This window comes from Aspergillus brasiliensis (assembly GCF_001889945.1).
Source record: "Aspergillus brasiliensis CBS 101740 unplaced genomic scaffold ASPBRscaffold_4, whole genome shotgun sequence".
Classification (NCBI taxonomy): Eukaryota; Fungi; Ascomycota; class Eurotiomycetes; order Eurotiales; family Aspergillaceae; genus Aspergillus; species Aspergillus brasiliensis.
In genome coordinates this window covers 814804-838546 of record NW_027137445.1, presented here as the reverse complement: position 1 = coordinate 838546, position 23743 = coordinate 814804, and the positions used below count along the sequence as shown (strand labels likewise).

The 23743-nt window shown below is 52.0% G+C and overlaps 8 protein-coding genes across 8 annotated transcripts; 2 read left to right on the top strand and 6 right to left on the bottom strand.

Annotated features, from left to right (window-relative positions):
* Positions 1-146: 146 nt before the first annotated feature.
* Positions 147-2160, top strand: ASPBRDRAFT_121789 (catalase; the record flags this gene model as incomplete). Its single annotated transcript, XM_067617459.1, has 11 exons — positions 147-177; positions 225-351; positions 400-423; positions 472-682; positions 739-831; positions 886-893; positions 938-1061; positions 1108-1395; positions 1458-1542; positions 1597-2025; positions 2072-2160. 11 exons carry the CDS (start codon positions 147-149, stop codon positions 2158-2160), a joined length of 1509 nt encoding a protein of 502 aa, XP_067480597.1.
* A 40-nt stretch (positions 2161-2200) lies between these two features.
* ASPBRDRAFT_194305 (MOSC domain-containing protein) lies at positions 2201-2939 on the bottom strand (the record flags this gene model as incomplete). Its single annotated transcript, XM_067620735.1, has 2 exons — positions 2201-2223; positions 2438-2939. The coding sequence occupies 2 exons, from the start codon at positions 2937-2939 to the stop codon at positions 2201-2203; spliced, it is 525 nt and encodes a 174-aa protein (XP_067480596.1).
* Positions 2940-3170: 231 nt separating this feature from the next.
* Positions 3171-4661, bottom strand: ASPBRDRAFT_205607 (nitrilase). Its single transcript, XM_067621745.1, has 2 exons — positions 4157-4661; positions 3171-4080 (listed from the first exon to the last, which is right to left on the bottom strand). The coding sequence occupies exons 1-2, from the start codon at positions 4562-4564 to the stop codon at positions 3253-3255; spliced, it is 1236 nt and encodes a 411-aa protein (XP_067480595.1). The 5' UTR covers positions 4565-4661; the 3' UTR covers positions 3171-3252.
* A 223-nt stretch (positions 4662-4884) lies between these two features.
* ASPBRDRAFT_53560 (putative choline sulfatase) lies at positions 4885-6698 on the bottom strand (the record flags this gene model as incomplete). Its single annotated transcript, XM_067627090.1, has 2 exons — positions 4885-6225; positions 6288-6698. 2 exons carry the CDS (start codon positions 6696-6698, stop codon positions 4885-4887), a joined length of 1752 nt encoding a protein of 583 aa, XP_067480594.1.
* A 4148-nt stretch (positions 6699-10846) lies between these two features.
* ASPBRDRAFT_53559 (transmembrane 9 family protein) lies at positions 10847-13129 on the bottom strand (the record flags this gene model as incomplete). Its single annotated transcript, XM_067627089.1, has 4 exons — positions 10847-10865; positions 10919-11592; positions 11639-12978; positions 13045-13129. The coding sequence occupies 4 exons, from the start codon at positions 13127-13129 to the stop codon at positions 10847-10849; spliced, it is 2118 nt and encodes a 705-aa protein (XP_067480593.1).
* Positions 13130-13977: 848 nt separating this feature from the next.
* Positions 13978-16133, bottom strand: ASPBRDRAFT_41014 (ubiquitin domain-containing protein DSK2). The gene is made up of 2 exons (XM_067624479.1): positions 15303-16133; positions 13978-15229 (listed from the first exon to the last, which is right to left on the bottom strand). Exons 1-2 carry the CDS (start codon positions 15765-15767, stop codon positions 14294-14296), a joined length of 1401 nt encoding a protein of 466 aa, XP_067480592.1. The 5' UTR covers positions 15768-16133; the 3' UTR covers positions 13978-14293.
* Positions 16134-16311: 178 nt separating this feature from the next.
* On the top strand, positions 16312-21027 carry ASPBRDRAFT_205603 (DDB1/RSE1 family protein). The gene is made up of 4 exons (XM_067621744.1): positions 16312-16780; positions 16954-19027; positions 19216-20500; positions 20551-21027. Exons 1-4 carry the CDS (start codon positions 16537-16539, stop codon positions 20575-20577), a joined length of 3630 nt encoding a protein of 1209 aa, XP_067480591.1. The 5' UTR covers positions 16312-16536; the 3' UTR covers positions 20578-21027.
* Positions 21028-21242: 215 nt separating this feature from the next.
* On the bottom strand, positions 21243-23721 carry ASPBRDRAFT_41010 (uncharacterized protein). Its single transcript, XM_067624478.1, has 5 exons — positions 23070-23721; positions 22743-23018; positions 21828-22697; positions 21684-21771; positions 21243-21616 (listed from the first exon to the last, which is right to left on the bottom strand). Exons 1-5 carry the CDS (start codon positions 23373-23375, stop codon positions 21501-21503), a joined length of 1656 nt encoding a protein of 551 aa, XP_067480590.1. The 5' UTR covers positions 23376-23721; the 3' UTR covers positions 21243-21500.
* Positions 23722-23743: the final 22 nt, after the last annotated feature.

Here is a 23743-nt window from a genome sequence, read left to right as displayed (position 1 = left end):
CTGATAAGGAGTTGGTGTGATGCGTGATGTAATTGACTTTTCGGGGCATAAGTATAATGAAGTTTCCAGGAACTCAATTACTCGGTGTCTACAGTGGACAGATTGTAAAACTAGTATCAATTGCTGCCATTGTCTAGCAAAGAATCATGGATCAACGCTACTACACCCTGGCAGAAGGTATATCTCTATCTATCATGGAGATTATAATATCTAATAATCATCAGGCTGCCCCTACGCCAGCAACTCCACCTCGGTGCAGTTGCGCAGCGGCAACGCCGGCCTGGTTCTGATGCAGGATACCCAACTCATTGAGACTCTAGCTCACTTTGCTCGTGAGCGGATTCCAGAGCGGTAATTCTGATCCCCTATAGACATCTTGCAGTACTGATAGTTTAACAGTGTCGTCCACGCCAAAGCAGCCGGGTACCCTTTCCACATCCCCTCAACAAAATAACCATACTAACAGCACAGCGCATATGGCGAGTTCACCTGCACCCAAGACTGCTCCGACATCAGCTCCGCCAGCTTCCTCAGTGAGATCGGCAAAACCACCCAGTTACTGCTGCGTATCTCGACCGTTGGTCCTGAGGCTGGGTCAGCTGATACCTTGCGTGATGTGCATGGCTGGGCGATGAAGCTGTATACGGATGAGGGGAATCTGGATTGGGTGTTCAACAATACGGTAGCTACCACCATCGAAACCGAGTATATAACGTGTGGGTATAGCTAATGTGATAGCCCGTCTTCTTCATTCGGGATCCGCTCAAGTTCCCGTCGCTCAATCGATCCCACAAGCGGAATCCGCAGTCGCATCTGCCGGATCCGAATATGGTATGCCCATTGATTTGATATTAGGTGGATCGGTACTAACTGGTGCAATTGTAGTTTTGGGAGTACGTACACACATACTATGAAATAGTATCTACTAACTAGGTAGCTTCCACGCCGGAAACCCAGAAGGCTTCCACCAGCTCCTCCATCTATTCAGTGATCGGGGCACTCCTGCGTCTCTGAGACATATGAATGCTTATAGCGGGCATACCTATAAGTTCACCCTTAAGGTAAGTTATCCTCCACATCCACAACAGACAAGTACTAACTGTATAGGATGGCACCTTCAAATACGTTAAAATCCACATCAAAACCACCCAAGGCATCAAAAACCTCACCAAAGAAGAATCTGTGCGCATGGCCGGAGAGAACCCCGATTTTCTCATCCAGGATCTGTTTGAAGCTATCGAGCGGAAAGACTATCCGACCTGGAATGTTTACGTACAGGTCATGTCGCCCGAGCAGGCTGAGAACTACCGATGGAATATCTTCGATATGACCAAGGTGTGGCCGCATAGTGATTTTCCGTTGCGGCAGATTGGAACGATGAAGTTGAATCGGAATGTATGCCTATTCCATTGGTATTTGTTGTTGAGAGCCATGCTGATTATAATGGCGTTGTCTAGCCTCGAAACTACTTCACCGACATCGAACAAGCCGCTTTCTCTCCATCGAACCTTGTTCCGGGCGTTGCTCCATCCGCAGACCCCAGTGAGCCTACACCACTCACTGACATCACCAATTAAGTATACTGACAAGAGACAGTGCTCCAAGCAAGAATGTTCTCCTACCCCGACGCCGCGCGCTACCGCGTCGGCACCAACTACCAACAACTCCCCACCAACGCGGCCAAAACCCAAGTCTACTGTCCCTACCAGCGCGACGGGCAGATGAACTTTTCCGACAACTACGGCGCCGATCCCAACTACGTCGGCTCATCTCTGAAACCGATCAAATTCTACCAGGATGTCAAAGGACAAGCACCGCAGGCGGTGAGCACCCTCACGGAGCATGAGAAGTGGGTGGGGCAGGTGAGTAACTTCCAGTATGGACTGTATGAAGATGATTTCGTGCAGGCGAGGGGGTTGTGGAAGGTGATTGGGAAGGAGGAGGGACATCAGGAACGGTTCTTTGGGAATGTGGCGGTGCATTTGGGGCAGGTTTGGAGTGGGGATCTGAGGAGGAGGGTTTATGGTATGTCCCTTTCTCTTTAGATGATGGTGAATGCTGATGATTGTAGAACTATTTTCAAAGGTGGACCCTGGGTTAGGCGAGGGAGTAAAGAAGGCTACAGAGGAGGTGGTGAGGAAGAGGGAGAGTAGAAAGTAGAAGTAGATCATTCTTCTTTAGTTACGAAGAAATAAAGTGTTTACAACGAGTACGTGTTATCAGCTGTCAGTAACTAGCGAACTACCACCACCACTGACCCTATATATCAATCAAACAATCCCATTATACTACTCTGAATATAATCTCAATATCACCACAGTTTAAATCCAGATCCATCCACATCAACCACCAACTTAACTACTAACTACAACTTTAACCCCCATCCCCCCCCTAACCTCCCCCCCCTTAACCACCACCCCCAAAACCCCCCACCAACCCTTCTTCACCCCCCTAAACGCCTCCCTCAACCCAGGCCTCACCTTCTCCAACCCCGGTCCTGGCTCCCTCACTCCTGTGATTTTCACAATTGCCCCATTATTACTATCTCCATCTCCAAAATGTATCTCCGTCCCAACAGGTAAATTCCCCAACTCGATACCCTCCGTCGTGACATTCTCGCCGACTCCGCCAGGAGTCAGTGGTGGGTTTCCTTTAAGGGTCGTGGAGGAAATGTACCGGAGGGATTCGACGGGTAGGAGGTGGATTTGGCGAGGGTTGCCTGCGGCGGTTGTGGTGGTGGAAGAGGTGGAGGGATTGTGTTGGAGGGTCTTGCCCGCGTGGCAGTCTCCGCTGACGCCGTGGTTCGGGAGGAGGGTTATTGAGGGAACGGGGGTTTTGGAGATGGTGTGGGTGGGGGATTTGGAGACGGAGAGGACCCGGGGTGATCCTGTGGGTGCTCCTGTGAGGGTTGTGGTGATGGTGGTGGTTGTTGTGGACATTGTGGGTGGATGTGGAAATGTTGTGATGGTTGATTAGGGGATATTTGTTATGCTATACAGTAGACTAGATTCTTGGAAGAGGGTTGTGGAGATATAGCTTGATACTAGCAAAAATAACATGGCGGGGTTACCCCTCTTGCCAGCTCAGCGATGGGATCATCTGATACGAAGTAGTATCTGCTCGAAGCTTAGCTGGTACTTACTGGTGGATGGTTGATATGGTTGGTTATCGGGCAGTAGATTTGAACTTGACAATGGTATTATCTTCAACTTCCCTGGAATATCTTCAACTATGTCCATATCAAGCAATCAGTCAGCTACCAGCTAAATCCCGATCCCATCTCCCGCGAATACAATCCTCCAAATCCACCTCTCTCACCAACAATCCATCATCATCCAAGGACACTCCTCCCCTCGAACTCGCCAGAATCTCTCCAAACGGACCCACTATCCACGCTGCCCCTCCACACCCACCTTCGCCCGACGGCCCTTCCCTTCCACTAGTACTACCACCAGGCTTCTGCTCCACTCTCCCCGGACTGACCGTCTCCTCATCCACATCCACCGCCACATCTGCATTCGACTGTTGTCCAGGCCACACAATCTCATGCGGTCCCTCGGCCGTCACTGACCTTCGTGGTCCCGCAGCAGCAGCAGCAGCACCACCACCACCACCATCCGCATGCCGAACCTCCGGCCAGACAATTTCATGTGGTCCTTCCGCTGTAACAGATAGGGACCGTTTCTTCATGCCCGGAGGAGATTGCCAGCTCCCGCTACCACTGGGACCATGAGTAGGAGAACCGAATTGGGATTGACGCGCAGGTTGGTAGATAGCGGGATAAGATGTAGTGTAACCCCCTAGAACGAATACCCGCCCTTCCACAGCTACCGTGCGCATCAAACTCTCCCATAGGCCGGTTTCATCACTACTATCTTCACCACCATCAAGGTAAGAGACACCACCGAGGGAGATGTACACCTGAATCCCAGCAGTGTATAATTGCTGCCGTACAAGCGGGTAATAGTTTTCCTCGCATATACCAACCCCGATCTTCACCTCAAGCCCACTTTTACACTGAATTGTAGTTGGAGAAGTATGGTGTTGTCCGGGAGAGAGATACGTCTTTGCTGCGCCGGTCTATACCACATCACCACATCATTAGCATATCCATTCATCCCTATAGGAACGGAGAAAGACAAAGGTAGAGGCATACCAAAGCAAAACACCTCATCTTCTCCACCAACCCATCCCCAGGATGAATATACACCACCGTATGATACAGATTCCCACACGCGCGCTCAATCAACCCCACAATGAGGAACAGTTTCGTCTCCCGAGCGAGATGTTCCAGTGTCTCTCGAGCTTTGGATTTCTTGTCGCCATGACACAATGGATTGTTTCCCTGGTCGGAGAGATCGTGAGCGCAATTGAATAATCTCAGGTACTGATCTCTCGGACTCTTGTTCCTGGCTGCTGCTGCAACGGGTGTCGCGTAAGATGGGATAAGGAGGAGGTGAGCCCCCTTGGAGGCTGCGGAGTGCGCGAGCTGGGTGATGTGGGATGGCGAGGTGGATGTTATGGATGGGTGGGCGATGGCGAGGGTGATCTTCCTAGGAGGCATATCAACTAGATATCTTATAGTAAGATTATGATTATTATCAGCAAGATGAGAATGATCATGTTGTTGTGCTGAGAATGGTGGTGAGGTGATGATGTGCGGAGAAGCTACCAAGCTACGCTACGGACCATGGTTACATGTGACGTAGTGCACTCTGTTATGTACCATATTGGTATTGCATACATACAATCAATGTCTTATTATACAAACTCAACGCTAGACACAAGAACTAGCTGTAATGCAACCCATGCGCCTCGCTATGACTCCATTTTGATACCCAAAGAAAATCCGCGACACTCTCCACAACTTATGGCACGAACATATCAAACGTTCATCCCCTTCGCGGTCGCAGCCTGCTGCAGCACCCGCGGCCACCGGGAAATCAATTCCACATCGTCCAGTGCGCCCTTGCCCTGGTTGCGCACGTACTGCGCGCTGGGGTCCACCCGCGGCTCGTAGTCCCACACCGACGGTGTGCCCTTGATCAGGGCAGAGTACACGAGGCGCCGACGGCGCTGCGACCGCAGCACATCCTCGCGGATCTTCTCCAGATCCCACCGCGCGTGCACTTCCTCGGTAAAGTAAGCCAACAGCTGGGCGGGCTCACGGTTCTCCGGGAGTGCATACCCTGACTTGCCCGGGCTAGGCGTGCGCGGCGGCGTGGGGAACGGGAATGACGATGCGCGCTGCAGCGGTGAACCCCGAGGCGAATCGCCTGGCGTGGGCAGCGGCGCAGGGTTCAACTGTGTGACAGCCACCGGCTTGGGTGCCTCCAGCGACGGCTTCTCCGCCAGCCCCGCCACCAAGTTGACCCGCTCCTGTGGGTCGGCCTCCAAGTCGAACAACATCGGTGGGTCAATCAGCGAGTACACGAACTTGTAGCGGCCACGGCGGATCATCACCGTGGGCGACTGCGTGCCTTCTGCCATGTACTCGCCCAGCACCGTGTTGGTCTTGAGGCCGTCCTCGCCGGTCAGGTAGGGCATCAGCGACACGCCGTCCAGCGGCAGCTCGCGAACCAGTGGTGCCCCCACCATCTCTGCGAATGTCGGCAGCAGATCCATGGTCGACACGTTCTCCGACACCCGCTTGGGTGCGAATCGCTTGGGCGCGTTCACAATGAACGGCACACGCGACGAGTTCTCGTACCACACCATCTTGTACCAAAGACCGCGCTCGCCCAACATGTCTCCATGATCGCCGGTGAAGACGATGATGGTATCGTCGCGAACTCCGCAGTCATCAAGCACCTTGAGCAGCTTGCCCACATTGGTGTCGACGTACGTGCAGGCAGCGTAGTAAGCGCGACGGGCCGCCTTGATACGCTCTTCCGGCATCTCCTTGCCCCAGAGGTCAATGCACTTGAGCACGCGCTGCGAGTGCGGGTCCTGCTGGTCGTGCGGGATAGCCGCCTGCTTAGGCAGCGGAATCTCGACGTCCTCATACAGATCCCAGAACTCCTTAGTCATGGCATAAGGGTCGTGGGGATGAGTCATGGACACCGTCAGACAGAACGGCTGGTCGTTGCGCTGGCGCACATGATCATAAAGGTACTGGGTCGACTTGTAGATGACCTCCTCGTCAAAGTCAAGCTGGTTCGTTCGCACCACGGGACCCGCCTCCATGACGGAAGACATGTTGTGGTACCAGTCGGGACGGATTTCCTTTTTCGGTCAGCATTTCGCCATTCCCCAAAGTCGAATGAGCGGGGTGAATGGAAACTTACCGGCTCATCCCAATTCACTGACCAGCCATAATCGCCCGGATAGATGTCGCTGGTCAGACGCTGCTCGTATCCGTGCAGCTGATCCGGCCCGCAGAAGTGCATTTTACCGGCCAACGCGGTATGGTAGCCTTCCCGGCGCAGATAATGGGCGTAGGTAGGGGTGTCTGCGGGCAGATCGGAAGCGTTGTCGTAGGCGCCGATCTTGGAGGGCAATTGACCGGTCACCATGACGAACCGCGACGGCGCGCAGAGCGGCGAGTTACAGTAGGCGGAGTCGAAAACGACACCTTCCTCGGCCAACTTGTTCAAATTGGGAGTTTTGATGGGAGAATCCTTGTCGTGGAAGGCCAACAGGGGGGCCGCCATCTGGTCGGCCATGATGTAGAGGATGTTAGGCTTCTTCTCAGCCATGATGACGGTGGGAGACACTCTCTGTCCGGGTAGGGAAGTAATGAGCCAAGATAGAAGTTAAGGTTAAAGGGATGACGCGCGATGTCGACACCGAATGCCGATGATGTAGAATGTGTGACGGGAAGGTAAAAGAAGGGAGGGAGAGTGTCTGGGTGGAAAGAAAGAGCGGACGACAAAGAAGAGCGCAGACGGGCAAAGAAGGATATAAGTAAGTCAGGCGGAGCGAAGGGCTGGTGGAGACGGAAGCCTGTAGACGAGCAAAAAATTGACCAACCATCCATGGGTGAGCAATACAAACCGGGAGGGAAAAGAGCGACAGCCGCGCTACCGGGGCGTGTCGCACCAGATCTCCATGTCACCGCAACAATGGAACCATCGGCGGGGACGATGGTGTGATTGCGGAAGGTTCCATGGTTGGTGACGCAGGGAGGTGATCTCACAGCCACGGGGCAGGATCTTCAGGAGAGCCGAGTTGAGGATTTCCTGGGTGATGTCTCTATCTCCTGAACACACAGACAGAGTCCCGAAAATTGTGACTCTCTTTTGGGGTCTTGGCTCCTGGCTGCATGGTATCTTTTCTGCCACTAGACTAGTCACTTCCTTAGTTTCCGTTAGCATTATCTGCTGCTGCTTCCCCCGGGCATATTTCACCCAGAGTGGAGATCGGCAGAACCGCCTGATAAGCGCCCCGGGACTCGCCAGTCACTCTCTGATAGGCAACGGATTACTCGAGGCGTTGCCACGCGAGCCAATCGCGGTGGCGCGGCTTTCGACGGCGACACTAACTGGTGCTTAGTCTGATCATAGTATCGCTAACGTATCTTAGCAACTTGACCTATTGCGACTATTCTACACCTCCATTCCTCGAGAGTATCCTCCTGCCTCTTTTGTTTGGGATAGACTGCCCACCGCTTCATTTTTGAATGAACTTCCCCGGTCTGCTAGCCGAGCATCCCGCCACGCACTAGTCCCCTTTGGACTGCCCACTCTTGGCCCTTGGCAACAGGCTCTTTAACGATTGGTCACCCCAATTCCACCCCCGGCCGGATCCGACAGGGGTTTTGGAGTTGCTGACTAGCGAGGATGCGTCAGCAGCGTTGCCACGGGAGCTGATTGGTGGTGGGAGTGAGCACGCGATATGCGCCTGAGGTGTGAGGACAGATCGCTTGTCTGTGGAACCGCCTGTTCTTGGGAACACCGACTGTGACTGATTGATACCAGATACAAACATCTCCGTACAGTACATGTTCTGTACAGCAAGCTAGAGTTATCCCCGGATTATACCATCATCAGCTGCCATCACTCTTCTACTTGATGCAGCTGCTACCTTGGTCTTTCCTAGAATGGTAGAGCCGTGATGCAGCAAAAGCTGTGTCAAAGGTGGAGCTTCTACCTCCATATTTTGCACGCGACTCATAAATTCAAAAGACTGATTGATTATGGACCACTCGGAACAAATCTTCCTCACTCTCATAACCACTCTCATGCTTGTCGTCGTCCACTTCTACTGCCGCCAAAGGAATGTAAAGGGATGTAGACCAATTTAAATGAAGCCAGTGTGAAACGTATACCAGCTAGTACTCAACAACATAAGCAAGCTAATGTCCCAGAAGCTAGCATTTAGATATCCAGGATAACAAGCAAACCAGATTTTTTTTTTCTATTACTATATTTTCCCACAGCCAGCTACACATTGTTACAAGTAACAGGTAGAAGATAGTCTATCAGCGTTTCAAAATTCCAGAATCCTTCGCCAGAACCCATCGGTTATTCCCAATGGGGCAAACGGCGGGAAAAGAAAACCAGGAATGGAAAAAGTCACCACAACAAAAAGAAGGACGAAAGGGAAAATCACCTGCCCAGAATTCCCCGATCCATGGTTTCTAAGGTTGAAAGAACCAACAAATACAAGGACATACTTTGTGAATGAATAGAGCCAGAAATTCTAATTCAATGTCCCATGACTATACTTCATCCACAACAATGAAGTAATATTAATCAAATCAGTGGCAGTTACACAATAATCAATGCCAACCCTGTGTCCTACCCACATTCCAAAACATCACATAGATCAATTACATCCATCATACAAACAATATACACTGTGTAACAAGTAAGATACATAGAATTATAGATAGGGAGATACTCGTAGTAGATAAATTAAACTCGGACATACCGTTGGAAACGGGCTTAGTGCCCACCCATCCCGTCACATCACCAATATTCCGGGGCGATGGCATCATCGCCCATCCCGCGTGGACCTTACGTATACACGGTAGACAATCGGAGAAAGTGAGAAGATCATCCCACTTGGTATTGATTCTAGAACTTATTGATAGATAGATAGTTGATACGTACGGAGTAGTAACTAAATGAACTATCTACTTTTAAGCAATCGACTTACGTAGACTAATCAAGTATCTAAGGCGTTAGCTGCGTGATCATTCACAGCCGCTAAGGGATACTTATTCCAGATTTGGGTAGATAATTAGGAATCATAGGCTTATAGCTTGGTCTACTAAGGCTAGATTTGTAACTAAGCTTCCCCGCATTCTGGGGGTCCGTGGGTCAATCCATAAAAGAAAGTAGGTAGTAACTAACTGATGGATAATCTTATTCTTCTAGTTAACTAACTGACTAGTCAGTTAAATGTGGGTGGTAACTGACCAACTGACTAATTTGAACTTTGCCTAAAATCCGAATGTCGCTGTATGTTGTATGATGTATGATGTATGATGTATGCATGTACCACAAAACATAGGCAAGAGTTCAATCAGGCAAGTGATGGGATTATCTATTGGAGGTAGTCAGTCAAGTGAGTAATTAGTAAGTATTGAATTCGAACCCATCTCAATCCATTGCTACTCTGCTTGTGGTACAAGTTTCCACCCTATGTGCAACAAATTACATACCAGGTTGGTATTCCACCTTCTTGGCATATCCGCCCATCATGCCCGATGCTCAAGTGGTCTCAAAGATGGGACTGGTCGGGGCACCGGATCGTCCTCCCCCTCAGGCTCTTGGCGGAAGGTTCGCTGGATGCGCGCGATCATGTGCTCGGTTTGTCCCTTGCGGAACAGGGCTTGGCGGGTTGAACTTGGGTTTGGTTTTACTTAGCTAATTGTCGGAGTGTCTTGGTCGGATGGATGGACTACATTTTGAGGTTGGTTGGGTTTGCCACTTGAGATGGAACAACTGAGTCAGCAGCCAATTTATGATTTCGCTGATGACTGAGGTATACTCCGTAGTTCTTTTTAGTATAAGAACCAACACAGCAGGGCCACAGGACACAACTGCTAAAGGCCTGCGATAACCACTTCTTATACCTGTATCGACATATACAAAGAAACCATGTGTATGCACATACAGGCATACAGTATGAAGTATAACTCTAGAAACATCGTTCCAATACCACGATGATGGAGTTTTGAATTCATGAGAAGTGATGGTGTTTGGAAAGGTTCCTCTTCATCTGGAGTGATTGCTGGGACTGGTGCCGCAACAGTGCGAACTATTGTTCGAACGAACTAAAGAGAATGTGGAAAATATGGAACATAGTGATGAGAGAACAGTATGAAAGTGTGGAGATACATCCTCTGCGAGAATCGAGAATAAGCAGGCGAAACGCTGAAGACGCTGGGTAGTTGGGTAGACGGTCCTATACACATCCCGGACTGAGTCATCCGGGGAAGGATACGCATAACTATCAAATGAACAAGTATGTAGGGAGCAGGAACATGGTTGAAGAACGGAGGTAGGAAAGTGACCGTAGGCAAGTGGTTAGCCAGTTGTGACACTTATTTATATATTTACATAACTGTAGGACTTCGCGATGCTTTCATTGTGTGTTTAGTTGTGTTTGGCGACGACCTTCCTACGCCGCAGCTGTCTATGGCTTCATGCGTTTACTGCGAGTATGAGGAATTTGAGGCATTCAGGCATATTATTGCTTTAGACAGTGAAGCACCGGCATAGCTAGCATCTTACATGAAGGGCTCGATCAGGTAGAAGTATATAAATTCTATTGATTTGTATCGGGATCAGTGGGCGATAAATTGCAGGGCAGAGGTGCTGTAGATGACACCACGTGACCGCAATCTGGTCGAGGCGCTATGCATTCATCTGCTGCGACCATCGAATCGGATCGATCAATCAACTTTGACGGAACTGTTTCGGTCAATATCATCATTCTAAGCTGAAGTGGAGAAGGAGCGACTCACCTATAGATCCGTCGGACGAACATGTACGCCGTCAAAAATCCAACCGTGCCTGTCAGGAGACCATATACGGCGCACGCCAGGAAGCTGTAACTGAAGAACAGCAGACTCGAGACGAAACCTGTGATGTGCAGGTGGAAGATGAAGTACCACACGCAGTAGCCAAACACCCAGAACGCGCTGCTGCTCCCCGTGAGGAAGCTCTGCCACCACCAGTGGTAGTTCTCCGCGCAGAGTTGGCTGTACGTCGCGATGACCGTCACTTCGCTGACCGTTACCATCAGGATCGACGACACGGCGCTCAAAAATCCAAACACATAGTAGTATCCGCTCTTGTCCTGCCACAGGTTCTTGAACACAAACAGAAGCTCAATGAACAGCACCGCAAATGGGCCCAGGCCGGTCAAGAGAGCCCCGCTGATGCTGTGCAAATACCATGGCTGTGGCGGGATTTGACGCGCGATAGAGGTCGTCTTGGTCGGGTGCTCCCAGGGCGCGGTGCGCACGTAGCCGTACCAGCTGCCAGCATACACCAACGGCACTTGGATGAGCAGCCAGAGAGCAAGAAGACTCACCAGCGTGCCAAAAGGAATGGCAGTGCTAGAAGCCTGCGCCCACACGAAGAGGTTGAGAATGAAGATGAGGCAGAAAGCAAGACCAGGGAAGAACAACGCGGTCTACATCAGTCAGCCACAGCCCTACCACACCATATGGATGACTTACTATGAGAGTGTTTTTGCGCCAATATGTGCCGCCAAAGGTCTTGTAAAGCCTTCCCGAAAAGTACCCCGAGAAAAGACCAGCAAAGACGAAGAGACCCATACCAACGCTAACAAAACCGCCACGGAAACTCGGGTTCAAAACACCCAGGCAGCTGAGCAGCAGAAGTCCCGACACCATAAAGAGCAGTTGCATACCGGAGCCGACAAGGGGTGCAAGCAGTCCACTATACTGGGGCACACGGAACACATCACCATGAAGGAGTTTCCAGCCACTAACATCATCGAGACCTTCCTCGTCCGATGAGGCATCCGCATCCCGTTCGACATCTGCTCCCTGCTCCAAAAGTCCATCGCCCTTTCTCTCAGGCTTAGCTTTCCGGACCTTGAGTTTTCCATCCTCCATGGCTCCATCTCCGCGGCCCTTGATGTCTCCTTGGACCGTGCGACCCCAGATAACATACACGGCGACACCAAGAACACCAGCGATGGTCAACGAGTTGAGAACAGCAAGCCAATGGGTCGTAGAACCCTCATCCTGGTTGCTGAAGTAGAGGTCCCACCGGTTCCACCAGTCGACTCCGTTTTCCTCCTTGAAGTAGACAGAGTAGGTGTAGGGGATCTTCAAGGTGGCACCATCGTCAATGTCGCCATCGTCCTCGGGGATGTACGACGAACCAGGGTACATTTCGCGCAGTTTGGAGGTGTCCGGGGGGATGTACAGCTCCAAACCCTCGTGGGTCTCGTGAACCTGTTTGGGGCAGCCGCCCTCAAGATGATCGGCGGCGCGAATGCTCTTCGGGTAGATCTCGAATCCAACAATAACCTTTCCGCCCTCGGGTGCCGACCGCCAGCGGATGACAATGGTATAGTGATTGTTGATGTAGTAACGCGGCTTGCCGTCGATGGGCGAGAACTCCTGGAATCCCAGCTTGAAGCCGGTAGCATAATATTTGCGACTACGGTCAACGGTCACAAAGCTTGTCGCTCCAGGCAGATTGTCGGCAATCCACTCCGCTACGTAACCTTCCCGGATGAGTTGGCGACCCCATTTGACATCCTTGCGCCCGACCTCCTGGGTGCAGAGCGCTTGGCATTCGACATTTTTGCCCATCTGCAGTTCGAAATCCGAGGTCATGATGCGGTCGCCGCGGAGGATCTCTCCCAGATTCAGAGAGACACTCTGTCCGGAGCCAAAGGGAGAACCACCATGCGATCTTCCGCTGGGAGGACAGACGAAAGGCAAGTCAAAGTAGGCATACTGAAGTTGTGTGTGGTCGGAGAAGATCTTATTCACAAGGAGAGGGATATGCTCATCGTCATTATAGCGCTTGACCGAGTAGCCTGGCAATAGCATTCATACGTAAGCGTCAGAGTCCTACGGGCGTCGCCGCAACGGAGACCACCTACCAGGAATGTAGAACGCATAGGCATAAGACACAAAAAGAAGCCATAACGTCCACTGCCGGGGACGCCACAACTGAGACAACGCCATGATCAGATGGCGGAAGAGAGATTCAGCTCACGGTGTCCGAAGCAGTCAGTGATGCTGTTGCGCAATGCACCCACAATCGCGGGTAGCTGATTCGTACGTGGCGGATCCGACAATCCCAGATGCAGATCAATAACTTTCAGCTGACCGCCCCGATCTTCCTCCTCTGAGCTCAACTCGAGTAATTTGGATATTAAAAGCAGTATGTACGAAAGATATTTGCAGGCCAGAGCTCAAAAGACGAACATATCCGAAAGACTTAAGGAAAGGGACTGGCTAGTTGGCAAACGGGGATGGGTGACGCAGCCCGACGAGCAGGTATTGAACGGAGATCCAGCGGTTCAAGATGCGGGTGGGTGGGGAGAAGACAGCAAAAGGACAACACTCAGGCCGAGCGAACGAGTGGAAACGGCATTGAATGCCAAAGGAAGTGAACTTAGACCCGCGAGGATGGTGATGGAGGAAGAGACAAGACGAGAAGAGAGGGGAAGAAGGAGAAGACGGGGTTCGATGGAGATGCTTTGTTTCGGAAGTTGAAGAAGAGCACGGAAGCCTCGCCGTCCTCAAGGGGTTTAGTGCCATTCCGCAACCAAATCCAGGCCGTGGTCGGCCAGTCTCGCCTCCTTTTTCCGTGTGGGCTTCCCATGGAAGGACACTCTATCTACTCCGGAGTATGGTTTCTATGTAAAGCATTGTTCAGATGCTAATGATAAGCATCTATCTGCATAACTACTAACCACTGACTTCATTCAGTCAACCTTAAGTTGTGCAATTCTGCCAGAGCTCACACTGTCAGAACCCACTTAGTGCGCTTTAAGAATGAATCCTCCAGTTACTGCAATCAAGCCAACCAGCACTCTGAGCTCAGCAGCTCAGAACGCGCATCACTTAATTATGAGCTTCAGTTAGATAATTACTGCGGGTAACTACAGTCACCTACGGTCGGTCTTCCGTCCAAATCTACCATTCCGCTTGCGATTGTAATCTGTCATCATTGCTAAACGCCGTGAAACTAGGCGGTGAGGATATTTGCTACATAAAAAGGCTCTTCGGCCATTCTCTCCCCTCAACACGATGGAAAGTACGCAGAAATGCATCGTCAATAAAGGATATAAATCGAAGGAATAAAATCAAGAATGCAAGTCACCACGGACGGGATCGCAGTGATTAAGAGGGGTGGCTCAGTAGATATTCCACAGCCCCTTGCACGCTGCCCCCTGCCCGGCGGAGTGCCTCGATATTTCTTTCAAACTCGAAGAATCCCATGTCGTTCAGTTGACGAAGCTGCTCCGCATACCGCTCCTCAGGGGGCCGGTTGTCTTGAGGAGGGGGACTGCCAAATCCACCACCGAAGAGTGCCGCTAGAGGATTGGTACCCGCCGCTCCTCCTTCTCCCGGTGCAGCACCCAAGTTCTGCATCAACTGTTGCAGCAGTGCTGGGTCCCGGAGGAAAGGATTCTGTTGAGGGTTGAAAGGGTTCGCACCAGCCTGACCGCCCTGGCCGCCAAAGAGCGCTGGGTTCATGAAGAGGTTGAACGGGTTCTGGAAGCCCTGCTGATTCTGTCCTGGTGCCGTAGCGTTGTCACCACCAGCGGCTCTTTCGGTACCCTCCGGTTGAGTCCCGCCAGTGGTGGGTGAGGCGCCCGACGGTGTCGCTCCCGCAGCAGGGTTACCCATCATGGGATTGCCTCCAAAAAGGGCTGCAAAAGGATTTCCAGCCCCGAGACCGGCAGGCATAAAAGGGTTGAACGCGGCGCCCGGAGTGGGCGTGGTGCCGGTGTTGTTCTGAGCGTCTCTGTTTTCCTCGGGCGTTGTGTTGGTAACCCCAGGAGCGGGAAATGCGCCTCCACCAAGGCCCCCGCCACCCATGGCTCTCTGCATCTGTACCATCTGACGTATCGAGTTGGGGTCTGTGAGCATGCGGCGGAACTCCGGGCTTTGCATCATCTGCCGCACGCCAGGGCCCATTTCGCGCAGCATAGGATTCTGCTGGATCATCATGTCAATCATGGCGGGGTTTTGCAGAGCTTCGTTGATCGTGGACTGAAATTGGGGGTTTTCGAGCATGTTGAGCATGGTTTCCGTGTCAGGAGGAGGGCCCATCTGGAAACAGCGTATTAGTGGTTTGTCGATCATACGAGGAGCTTGCAGGACGACAGAAAGGCGAACGACTTACCCCGCCATCAGGCCCGAACATTCCTGCACCTGGCAGTTGCGCGAACCCAGCATATCTGGCCCCAGTCAACCCCGCGAGCGGGTTATTGCCCGTACCGGCAGCAAGATTCGTGGGAACCCCAGCAGCCGCAGGAGTAGGGGCAGCGCCAGCTGGGGCGGATGTTGACGTCGTCGACGCAGAACCGCCAGGGCGCTGGTTGCTGGGTGCACTCTTCACCAGGTGGATAGTGTGTCCGTCCTTAATCTTGTATGTTGCCAGAGTCTCATTATCCTTGAGGACTCGGCCCGAGTAGATCAGACGTTGGCGCTCAGCCGGGGTATCAGCATACTCCGATGATGCTAGCTTCTCCTTCAGGTCAGAGACCGAGGTTGATGATGGCAGAGTGAGAGTGTATTTGGCATCATTGGACGACTTCACGTTGAAAGTGATAGGCGCATCCTCGGCCGTGGCGGTGTCATCAGCCATGGTCTGTATGGGGGTTGCGACGGGTTGGAGGGGATCGAGGGGTGTCCGGAGACAGTGAGCCTGAGGAGACAGATCACGTCACACAATAAAGGTGTCGAAGGAGAATCGATCAAAGTAGGAACGTCGTGGGGGAGGAAGGAGAGTAAGGTGGTGCAAAAGGGAAGTAGGTCGACGGGTAGATATGCACAAGGGACTGGGGAAGTTGTCCTCTTGCAGCGAAAGCAGGCAGCGTCCGCCAGTTAACTACTAACTCGATAAGTAGGCAAGTAACTATGGGTTGCCTCAGCGCTGAGTTAGCGGATGATAGCGTAACCGGCGAGGTGGAAGCGGGCAGAATCGCATCGTCCGCCTTCCAAGCGCGCTTGTACCGCCCAAACGGTATTTCCCCCGCCGGTCCGCCCACATCGGCGGGCTGTCGTGTAAGATGGTGTATGTACGGCGTATGTGTAGATAGAGCTATCACGTGATTTCAACCAAACCAGGCAAACGGACCACAAGCTCATTTCCTTCTTCGCTAACCGGAATTTTCACCTTCCTTTCCTTCCCTGCAGAAACACGCTGGGTTGCTTCTCTTTCTCTCCTCTCCACCCAACCATCCCTCTGTGTGAGGACACTCGGTTTCGAGAGTCCTCTCTCCCCATCTGCTCCACTGGCAGCAATGGGACTGCTTGCATTGTAGTGTCACCCTGGCTACAATCGCGTCGTAAACAACCCCCCCAACCACACCCCTCTACCCGTCCAGGCTCGGTGAGAGTCGCGTCCGTTCATCATGGCGACTACTTCGCACATGTTCATGTACTCCTTGACGATCCAGCCTCCGACTGCGATCACCCAGGCCATTCTCGGTCAATTTGCTGGGACCAAGGAGCAGCAGATCGTCACTGCGTCCGGATCGAAGCTCACGATTCATCGTCCCGATCCCACCCAGGGCAAGGTCACGCCGCTCTTTTCTCAAGATGTCTTTGGCATCATCCGCTCGCTGGCTGCCTTCCGATTGGCTGGTAGTAGCAAAGGTATGTTATACTTCCCCTGCCCGGACTTTCAAGATCATCATAGTGATTCTTCAAGCTTCCCGGGCAGCACGATCCTTTGCCGAATCGTCCCCGCTTGGTGCTGGGACGTGCTCCCGGTCGGCAACGTTGACACTGGGTCTTGGTGGTTGAACTGTGCTGAGAGATGCCTGTAGATTACATCATCATTGGCTCGGATTCGGGGCGCATTACTATCATTGAGTATGTGCCGTCTCAGAACCGGTTCAACCGGATTCATCTCGAGACCTTTGGCAAGTCAGGTGTCCGCCGTGTGGTCCCAGGCCAGTATCTGGCTGTGGACCCCAAGGGTCGTGCGTGTATCATCGCTTCGGTCGAGAAGAACAAGCTTGTATACGTCCTGAATCGGAACTCGCAGGCCGAGCTGACGATCTCGTCCCCCCTTGAAGCCCACAAACCGCAGACACTGGTGTTCGCCATGACAGCGTTGGATGTCGGGTATGAAAACCCGGTCTTCGCCGCCCTCGAGGTTGACTACTCAGAGTCTGATCAGGATCCAACTGGTCAAGCTTTCCAGGAGCTAGAGAAGCATCTGGTGTACTACGAGCTTGATCTTGGACTCAACCATGTCGTCCGCAAGTGGACTGATCCTGTCGATCGCACGGCTTCTCTTCTGTTCCAGGTTCCTGGAGGCGCGGACGGCCCCAGTGGTGTGTTGGTGTGCGGAGAGGACAGCGTTACCTACCGTCACTCCAACCAAGATGCGTTCCGAGTGCCAATTCCTCGGCGCAGCGGTGCCACCGAGAACCCGGAGCGTAAGCGTTCCATTACAGCCGGTGTGATGCACAAGATGAGGGGCGCTTTCTTCTTTCTCCTTCAGACTGAAGACGGTGATCTCTTCAAGCTTACGATCGACATGGTTGAAGATGACAACGGTCAGCTCACCGGTGAAGTTAAACGGCTGAAGATCAAATATTTTGATACTGTGCCATTGGCCTCGAGCTTGTTGATCCTGAAGAGTGGTTTCCTGTATGTTGCCAGTGAGGCTGGTAACCATCATTTCTACCAGTTCGAGAAGCTTGGTGACGATGATGAGGAGATCGAATTTACAAGCGAATCTTTCTCCGCTGATCCATCAGTTCCTTGTGACCCGATCTATTTCCGGCCAAGAGGTGCGGAGAACCTGAACCTTGTCGAAACCATCAACTCCCTCAACCCGTTGATTGACAGCAAGGTCGTCAACATCACCGAGGACGATGCGCCTCAAATTTACACTATCTCTGGCGCTGGCGCTCGGAGCAGTTTCAGGACACTCAAGCATGGCCTGGAGGTATCTGAAATTGTCGAATCAGAGCTGCCCAGTGTGCCTTCTGCCGTCTGGACGACCAAGCTCACCAGGTCGGATGAGTTTGACGCCTACATCATTCTTTCCTTTGCCAACGGCACTCTTGTGCTCAGCATTGGTGAAACCGTCGAGGAAGTTACTGACACTGGCTTCCTATCCACGGCACCAACGTTGGCTGTTCAGCAGCTGGGCGAGGACTCTTTGATCCAAATCCACCCCAGGGGTATTCGTCATATCCTCGCAGACCGTCGCGTCAATGAGTGGCCTGCTCCTCAGCATCGGTCGATCGTGGCAGCCGCGACCAATGAGCGTCAAGTCGCTGTCGCTCTCAGTTCCGGTGAACTTGTCTACTTTGAGATGGATTCCGATGGATCTTTGGCTGAGTATGACGAACGGCGTCAGATGTCAGGCACGGTTACCTGTCTGAGCTTGGGTGAAGTTCCCGAAGGTCGCGTTCGGAGCTCGTTCTTGGCTGTCGGCTGCGATGACTCGACTGTCCGTATCCTCAGCTTGGATCCTGATTCTACCTTGGAGAACAAGTCGGTTCAGGCCCTGACCGCTGCACCTTCGGCCCTCAACATCATGTCCATGGCTGATTCCAGCTCCGGGGGAACTACCTTGTATCTGCATATTGGCCTTTATTCTGGGGTCTACCTGCGGACGGTGCTGGACGAGGTCACTGGTGAACTCTCTGATACTCGCACGCGTTTCCTGGGATCAAAACCTGTGAAGCTCTTCCAGGTCTCTGTCAAGGGACAAACAGCAGTGCTTGGCCTGAGCTCGCGTCCCTGGCTCGGCTATTCTGACGTCCAAACGAAGGGCTTCATGCTCACTCCACTTGACTACGTTGGGCTCGAGTGGGGCTGGAACTTCTCAAGTGAACAGTGCCTCGAAGGCATGGTCGGTATCCAGGGACAGAACCTACGGTACGTCAATACTCTCCCTTATCCTTTGCACTTCAATCGATCGTATGATGAGAACTGGGATCCGAAAGCCTATGTGGAAGAACCTTTTATACTTGTACTATTTCCAATTGTTCCTACTGAGATCATTCATTCACGCTATCATTTGTCCTCGAGGTATTTGTTGGACATCAGCTAACATGCTTGGCTAGGATCTTCTCCATTGAGAAGTTAGACAACAATATGTTGCAACAGTCGATCCCTCTCTCATATACTCCACGCCGGTTCCTGAAGCACCCTGAGCAGCCGTTGTTCTACGTCATCGAATCTGATAACAACGTTCTGTCGCCGTCTACCAGAGCCAAGCTGCTGGAAGATTCGAAGTCTCGTGGCGGTGACGAGTCTGTTCTGCCACCTGAAGACTTTGGATATCCCCGGGGCACTGGTCATTGGGCTTCTTGTATTCAAGTGGTTGATCCCTTGGATGCAAAGGCAGTAGTTCACACCATCGAGCTGGAAGAGAACGAGGCGGCGGTCAGCATTGCCGCCGTCCCATTCACCAGCCAGGATGACGAGACGTTCTTGGTGGTCGGAACAGCCAAAGATATGACTGTCAACCCGCCGTCATCCGCTGGTGGCTACATTCATATCTACCGCTTCCAGGAGGATGGACGAGAGCTCGAGTTCATCCACAAGACCAAGGTGGACGAACCTCCGCTTGCCCTGCTGGCTTTCCAAGGCCGCCTGGTTGCCGGTATCGGGTCGTTGCTGCGAATCTATGACCTTGGTATGAAGCAGCTCCTTCGTAAGTGCCAGGCGCCGGTGGTGCCAAAGACAATCGTCGGTCTGCAGACCCAAGGATCGAGAATCGTCGTGAGCGACGTCCGCGAAAGTGTGACGTATGTCGTGTACAAGTATCAAGAGAACGTCTTGATTCCATTTGTGGACGATTCCGTGTCTCGTTGGACCACTTCCACCACTATGGTTGACTACGAAACCACTGCCGGTGGTGATAAATTCGGCAACCTCTGGCTCCTGCGTTGCCCCAAGAAGACGTCCGAAGAGGCGGATGAGGATGGATCGGGCGCGCATTTGATTCACGAACGCGGCTATCTTCAAGGAACCCCCAATCGCTTGGAGCTGATGATCCATGTGTACACTCAGGACATCCCGACGAGCTTGCACAAGACTCAGCTGGTGGCGGGCGGTCGGGACATCCTCGTCTGGACTGGTTTCCAGGGCACGATTGGTATGTTGGTGCCATTCATCGGCCGAGAGGATGTGGACTTCTTCCAAAACCTGGAGATGCAGCTAGCTGCACAGCACCCTCCTCTCGCTGGACGGGACCACCTGATCTACCGCAGTTACTATGCGCCGGTCAAGGGTGTCATTGACGGAGACCTGTGCGAGATGTACTTTTTATTGCCTAATGATACGAAGATGATGATCGCAGCGGAACTGGACCGTTCTGTCCGGGAAATCGAGCGCAAGATTTCGGTAAGTCTGGCTTGTTCCTGCGTATGGCATAATGACTAATGACTTTCTAGGACATGCGGACCAGGGTGGCGTATTAATTTGAACGGTTTCGGCGTCTAAGCAGGGCTAATGATGTATGAGGGTTTCAGATACCCCATAGTTGATTCTACTTTTGCACATGAAGTCATGTACATTTATCAATACCAGATGATATAAAATCCGGTATCCCTTGGTGGTGAGTGACGCATAGTTAGTGTGGTGTCCGTTCGTATACAGTAGTGCAATCCTCGATTGCACGTCTCTTGCCTCGCTCGATCTCTCGCTTCTCCTCGGTTGATCTTGAGCTGGATGCAGCCTGTACTGGATACAGCCCTGTACGAGACAAGAATGAGGCTTACGCCTTCGACGATCTTTGAGTACGATCTTATCCGCATGCCACGGGTATCATCGTAATTTATCCGTCGGGACATCGCAGTAAAGCAATAGGAAGTTAGCATAGAGCAGCATGCTTAGCCGATGTTAATGACAATTCACTTTGCACTTTCAACCGCCTCTCATTATCAGTAGTATCATGATGTAGTTGAATTAGTAGGATTTGGTTTCGATTTTCTATTTTGCTTGTTAGTGACAGCAAGTGCAATGCTTTATAGTACTAGATCTGATAGAAGAAGTAGTGGTGGTGGTACTGGGATATATATATTGAAGTATAGTATGTTGTTGAATCCCTACTAATAGTATACAATTCGATCAGGGTAGAATCAACATAGTCTGGTAGCTTGCCTTAATAACTGAAGTAACAATACAAGATATACTATGATGGATGATATATAGTATAATCCCAACCTAGATAGCACTACTAGTAACTCCTACAAAAATATACCCTCGCGGAGGAAGGAGAGCACGGATCACTCGGGCTATCTCGTCCTAATTTCACAACATATTAAGTATCCTCACTAGAGCGTATGATGAAATATATTCTACTATTAGGTCCAGTGTACTACCCACGACAGTAGAATATATCCTAATTCCGAATATCCCCATCAATGATCCTAGCCGCAGCGAGACATTTCTCGTCCTGGAATCGGGACGTGATGATCTGTAGTGCGCAGGGAGCGCCGTCGACTTCGTCGGGGTTATCTAAGAGCCATCAATATTTCCATGCTTATATAGGTGGTAAGGTGGAGGGCATGTCAAGTGAACTTACAACTAGGCTGCATGCCATCGTTGATAGCCATGGGCTCTGGATCGAGGTCCTTGGAAGCTTGTCCGTATGGAATGATGCAGGCTGGGTACTGTTCCTACTTTCAGCTTTGCTAAACAATGTGATATGATGATAAAATGAACTTACGTCAAGTAGATTCCATACGACCGTGTAAGGCGGCCACGCGTACGTATCATGTGGAACGGCGGTATTTTGTGCCCCTGGGCCAAGGATCACATCTATGCCGGTCTCGACCCAGACTTTGCGCCATGCGTCGCGGTAGTCCTGTCTCTTGTGATGTAGCTCATGGATCTCCTCGAAGATGCCTAGGTCCTTGGAGACGGGGAAGTCGCCTGTGACCATGGGGGAGGGCCCCTTGGCGACTGAGGTGACTAGTGGTTCACCGCTGGGAGTGACGTGGTCGAGGAGTGGTGAATAGGTGCCGTATTGCCAGAAGAGGCGGTTCGCGTAGGCGATGTCTAGATCCTTGTTGGTGTCGTTGTCGAGATAGACGATGCGGTGGCCCTTGCGGGACAAGGCCTCGATGGCGGATTGTAGGGCTCGTTTGATGGGTGGGTGGAGGGGGTATTTCTCATCCGTAGCGAGGATGCCGATTGTTAGGGGCTCTGTTACTTGGGGGTTGCGGGTCCAGGGTGCCGCGAGGGTCGTCACGTCGTAGCGCCAGGGTTCGGCGTCGAGAATGGTGGACATGAAGAGCTCGAGGTCCTCAAAGGTTGCAGTCATGGGACCGGCGCAGGGCTCAACGGACGGGGGTCCTTCGTACAGGAAGCGGACTTGACCGCCGTACGGAATCCGGGCTGTCGTTGGCTTGAAGCCGTAGATGCCGCAGCAGAGCGCCGGGATGCGGATGGAGCCTGCGACGTCGGTACCAACGCCAATGAGGGAGCCTCGGAGGGCCAGGAGGGCACCTTCGCCGCCGGTGGAACCACCGGCAGTAAGCTCTGTGTTGTGAGGGTTGAGGGTACGTCCGTAGATGTTGTTGTCTGAGTCGGCGGTCTGGTGGGTGTCAGCGGTGCATAGCAACTCGATGGGGAGACTTACCAGCATCGTTTGAGGGACGTTCGTCTTCACGTACAGCACCGCTCCCAGGTCCAGTAGCATATCCACTACTGCCGAGTTCGTGGTTGCGGGGCCATGTCCGAGGAATGACACATATCCAATGGTGGTATGGTATCCTTTTACATGGTAGCTGTCTTTCAGACTAATCGGAAGGCCATGCAACGGTCCCAGGACCTTCTTCTCCCGCTTGAGATAGTCGTCAAGGTACTTGGCGCGTTCAAGAGCAAAGTCGAAGAAATGCTCCGTCAAGCATGATGTCTACGAGGTATCAGCCTAGCATCTAATGTAGATAACTTGCAGAAAGCTCACCAATTGCTGCGCAATAGCCGCCCGCTTGCAGAACGCAGTCGTGACGGCGACGGAACTTAATTCGCCGGAGGCAAGTCTCTGAAGCAATTGAGAAGCATCATAGCTCCCGGTGATGTCCAGCTCGGTTTCCGTCAGAATACCACTCTTCTCAACAGCATTGGAGGCCAGGAGATGGGTTGGACGAGGAAGCGAGGAAACAAAGTCCTCCTTCAGTCGCCACTCTGAAGGGATCTTAGAATCGAGAGCTTTACGTCTTTCAGCAACGATAATGCGCCAATCTTCGGATGACGATTGTGAGACAGTCATGGTGATCCTAATCGAATTCTGGTCTGTGGTGAGGGGGTGGAGGGGTTGCGGGATGAGAGGAGATGGTGGTGATTGTTGTGCCCGGTTTATACTTCCACGGAGCATCCCACCGTGCTGACAGGGCGCTACCAGCTATCCTTGATCTTCCTTTATCGTTCTTGGCGGGTGATAAGTTTCCCGCTATCTGGTTTCGATTCCTGCAGGAACTTTGCTTATCAGCCAGAATCCGTCATGGTGGGATATGATGGGTTGGCTATTCCTTTGTCTGTTCCTTTCGATCGAACGTATTGGGAGGCATGTCACATCGGAAAGTTTCTTTCTCACTTCAACCGATAGGGAATTGAGCTCTCTCCAAGTAAGAACCAGAA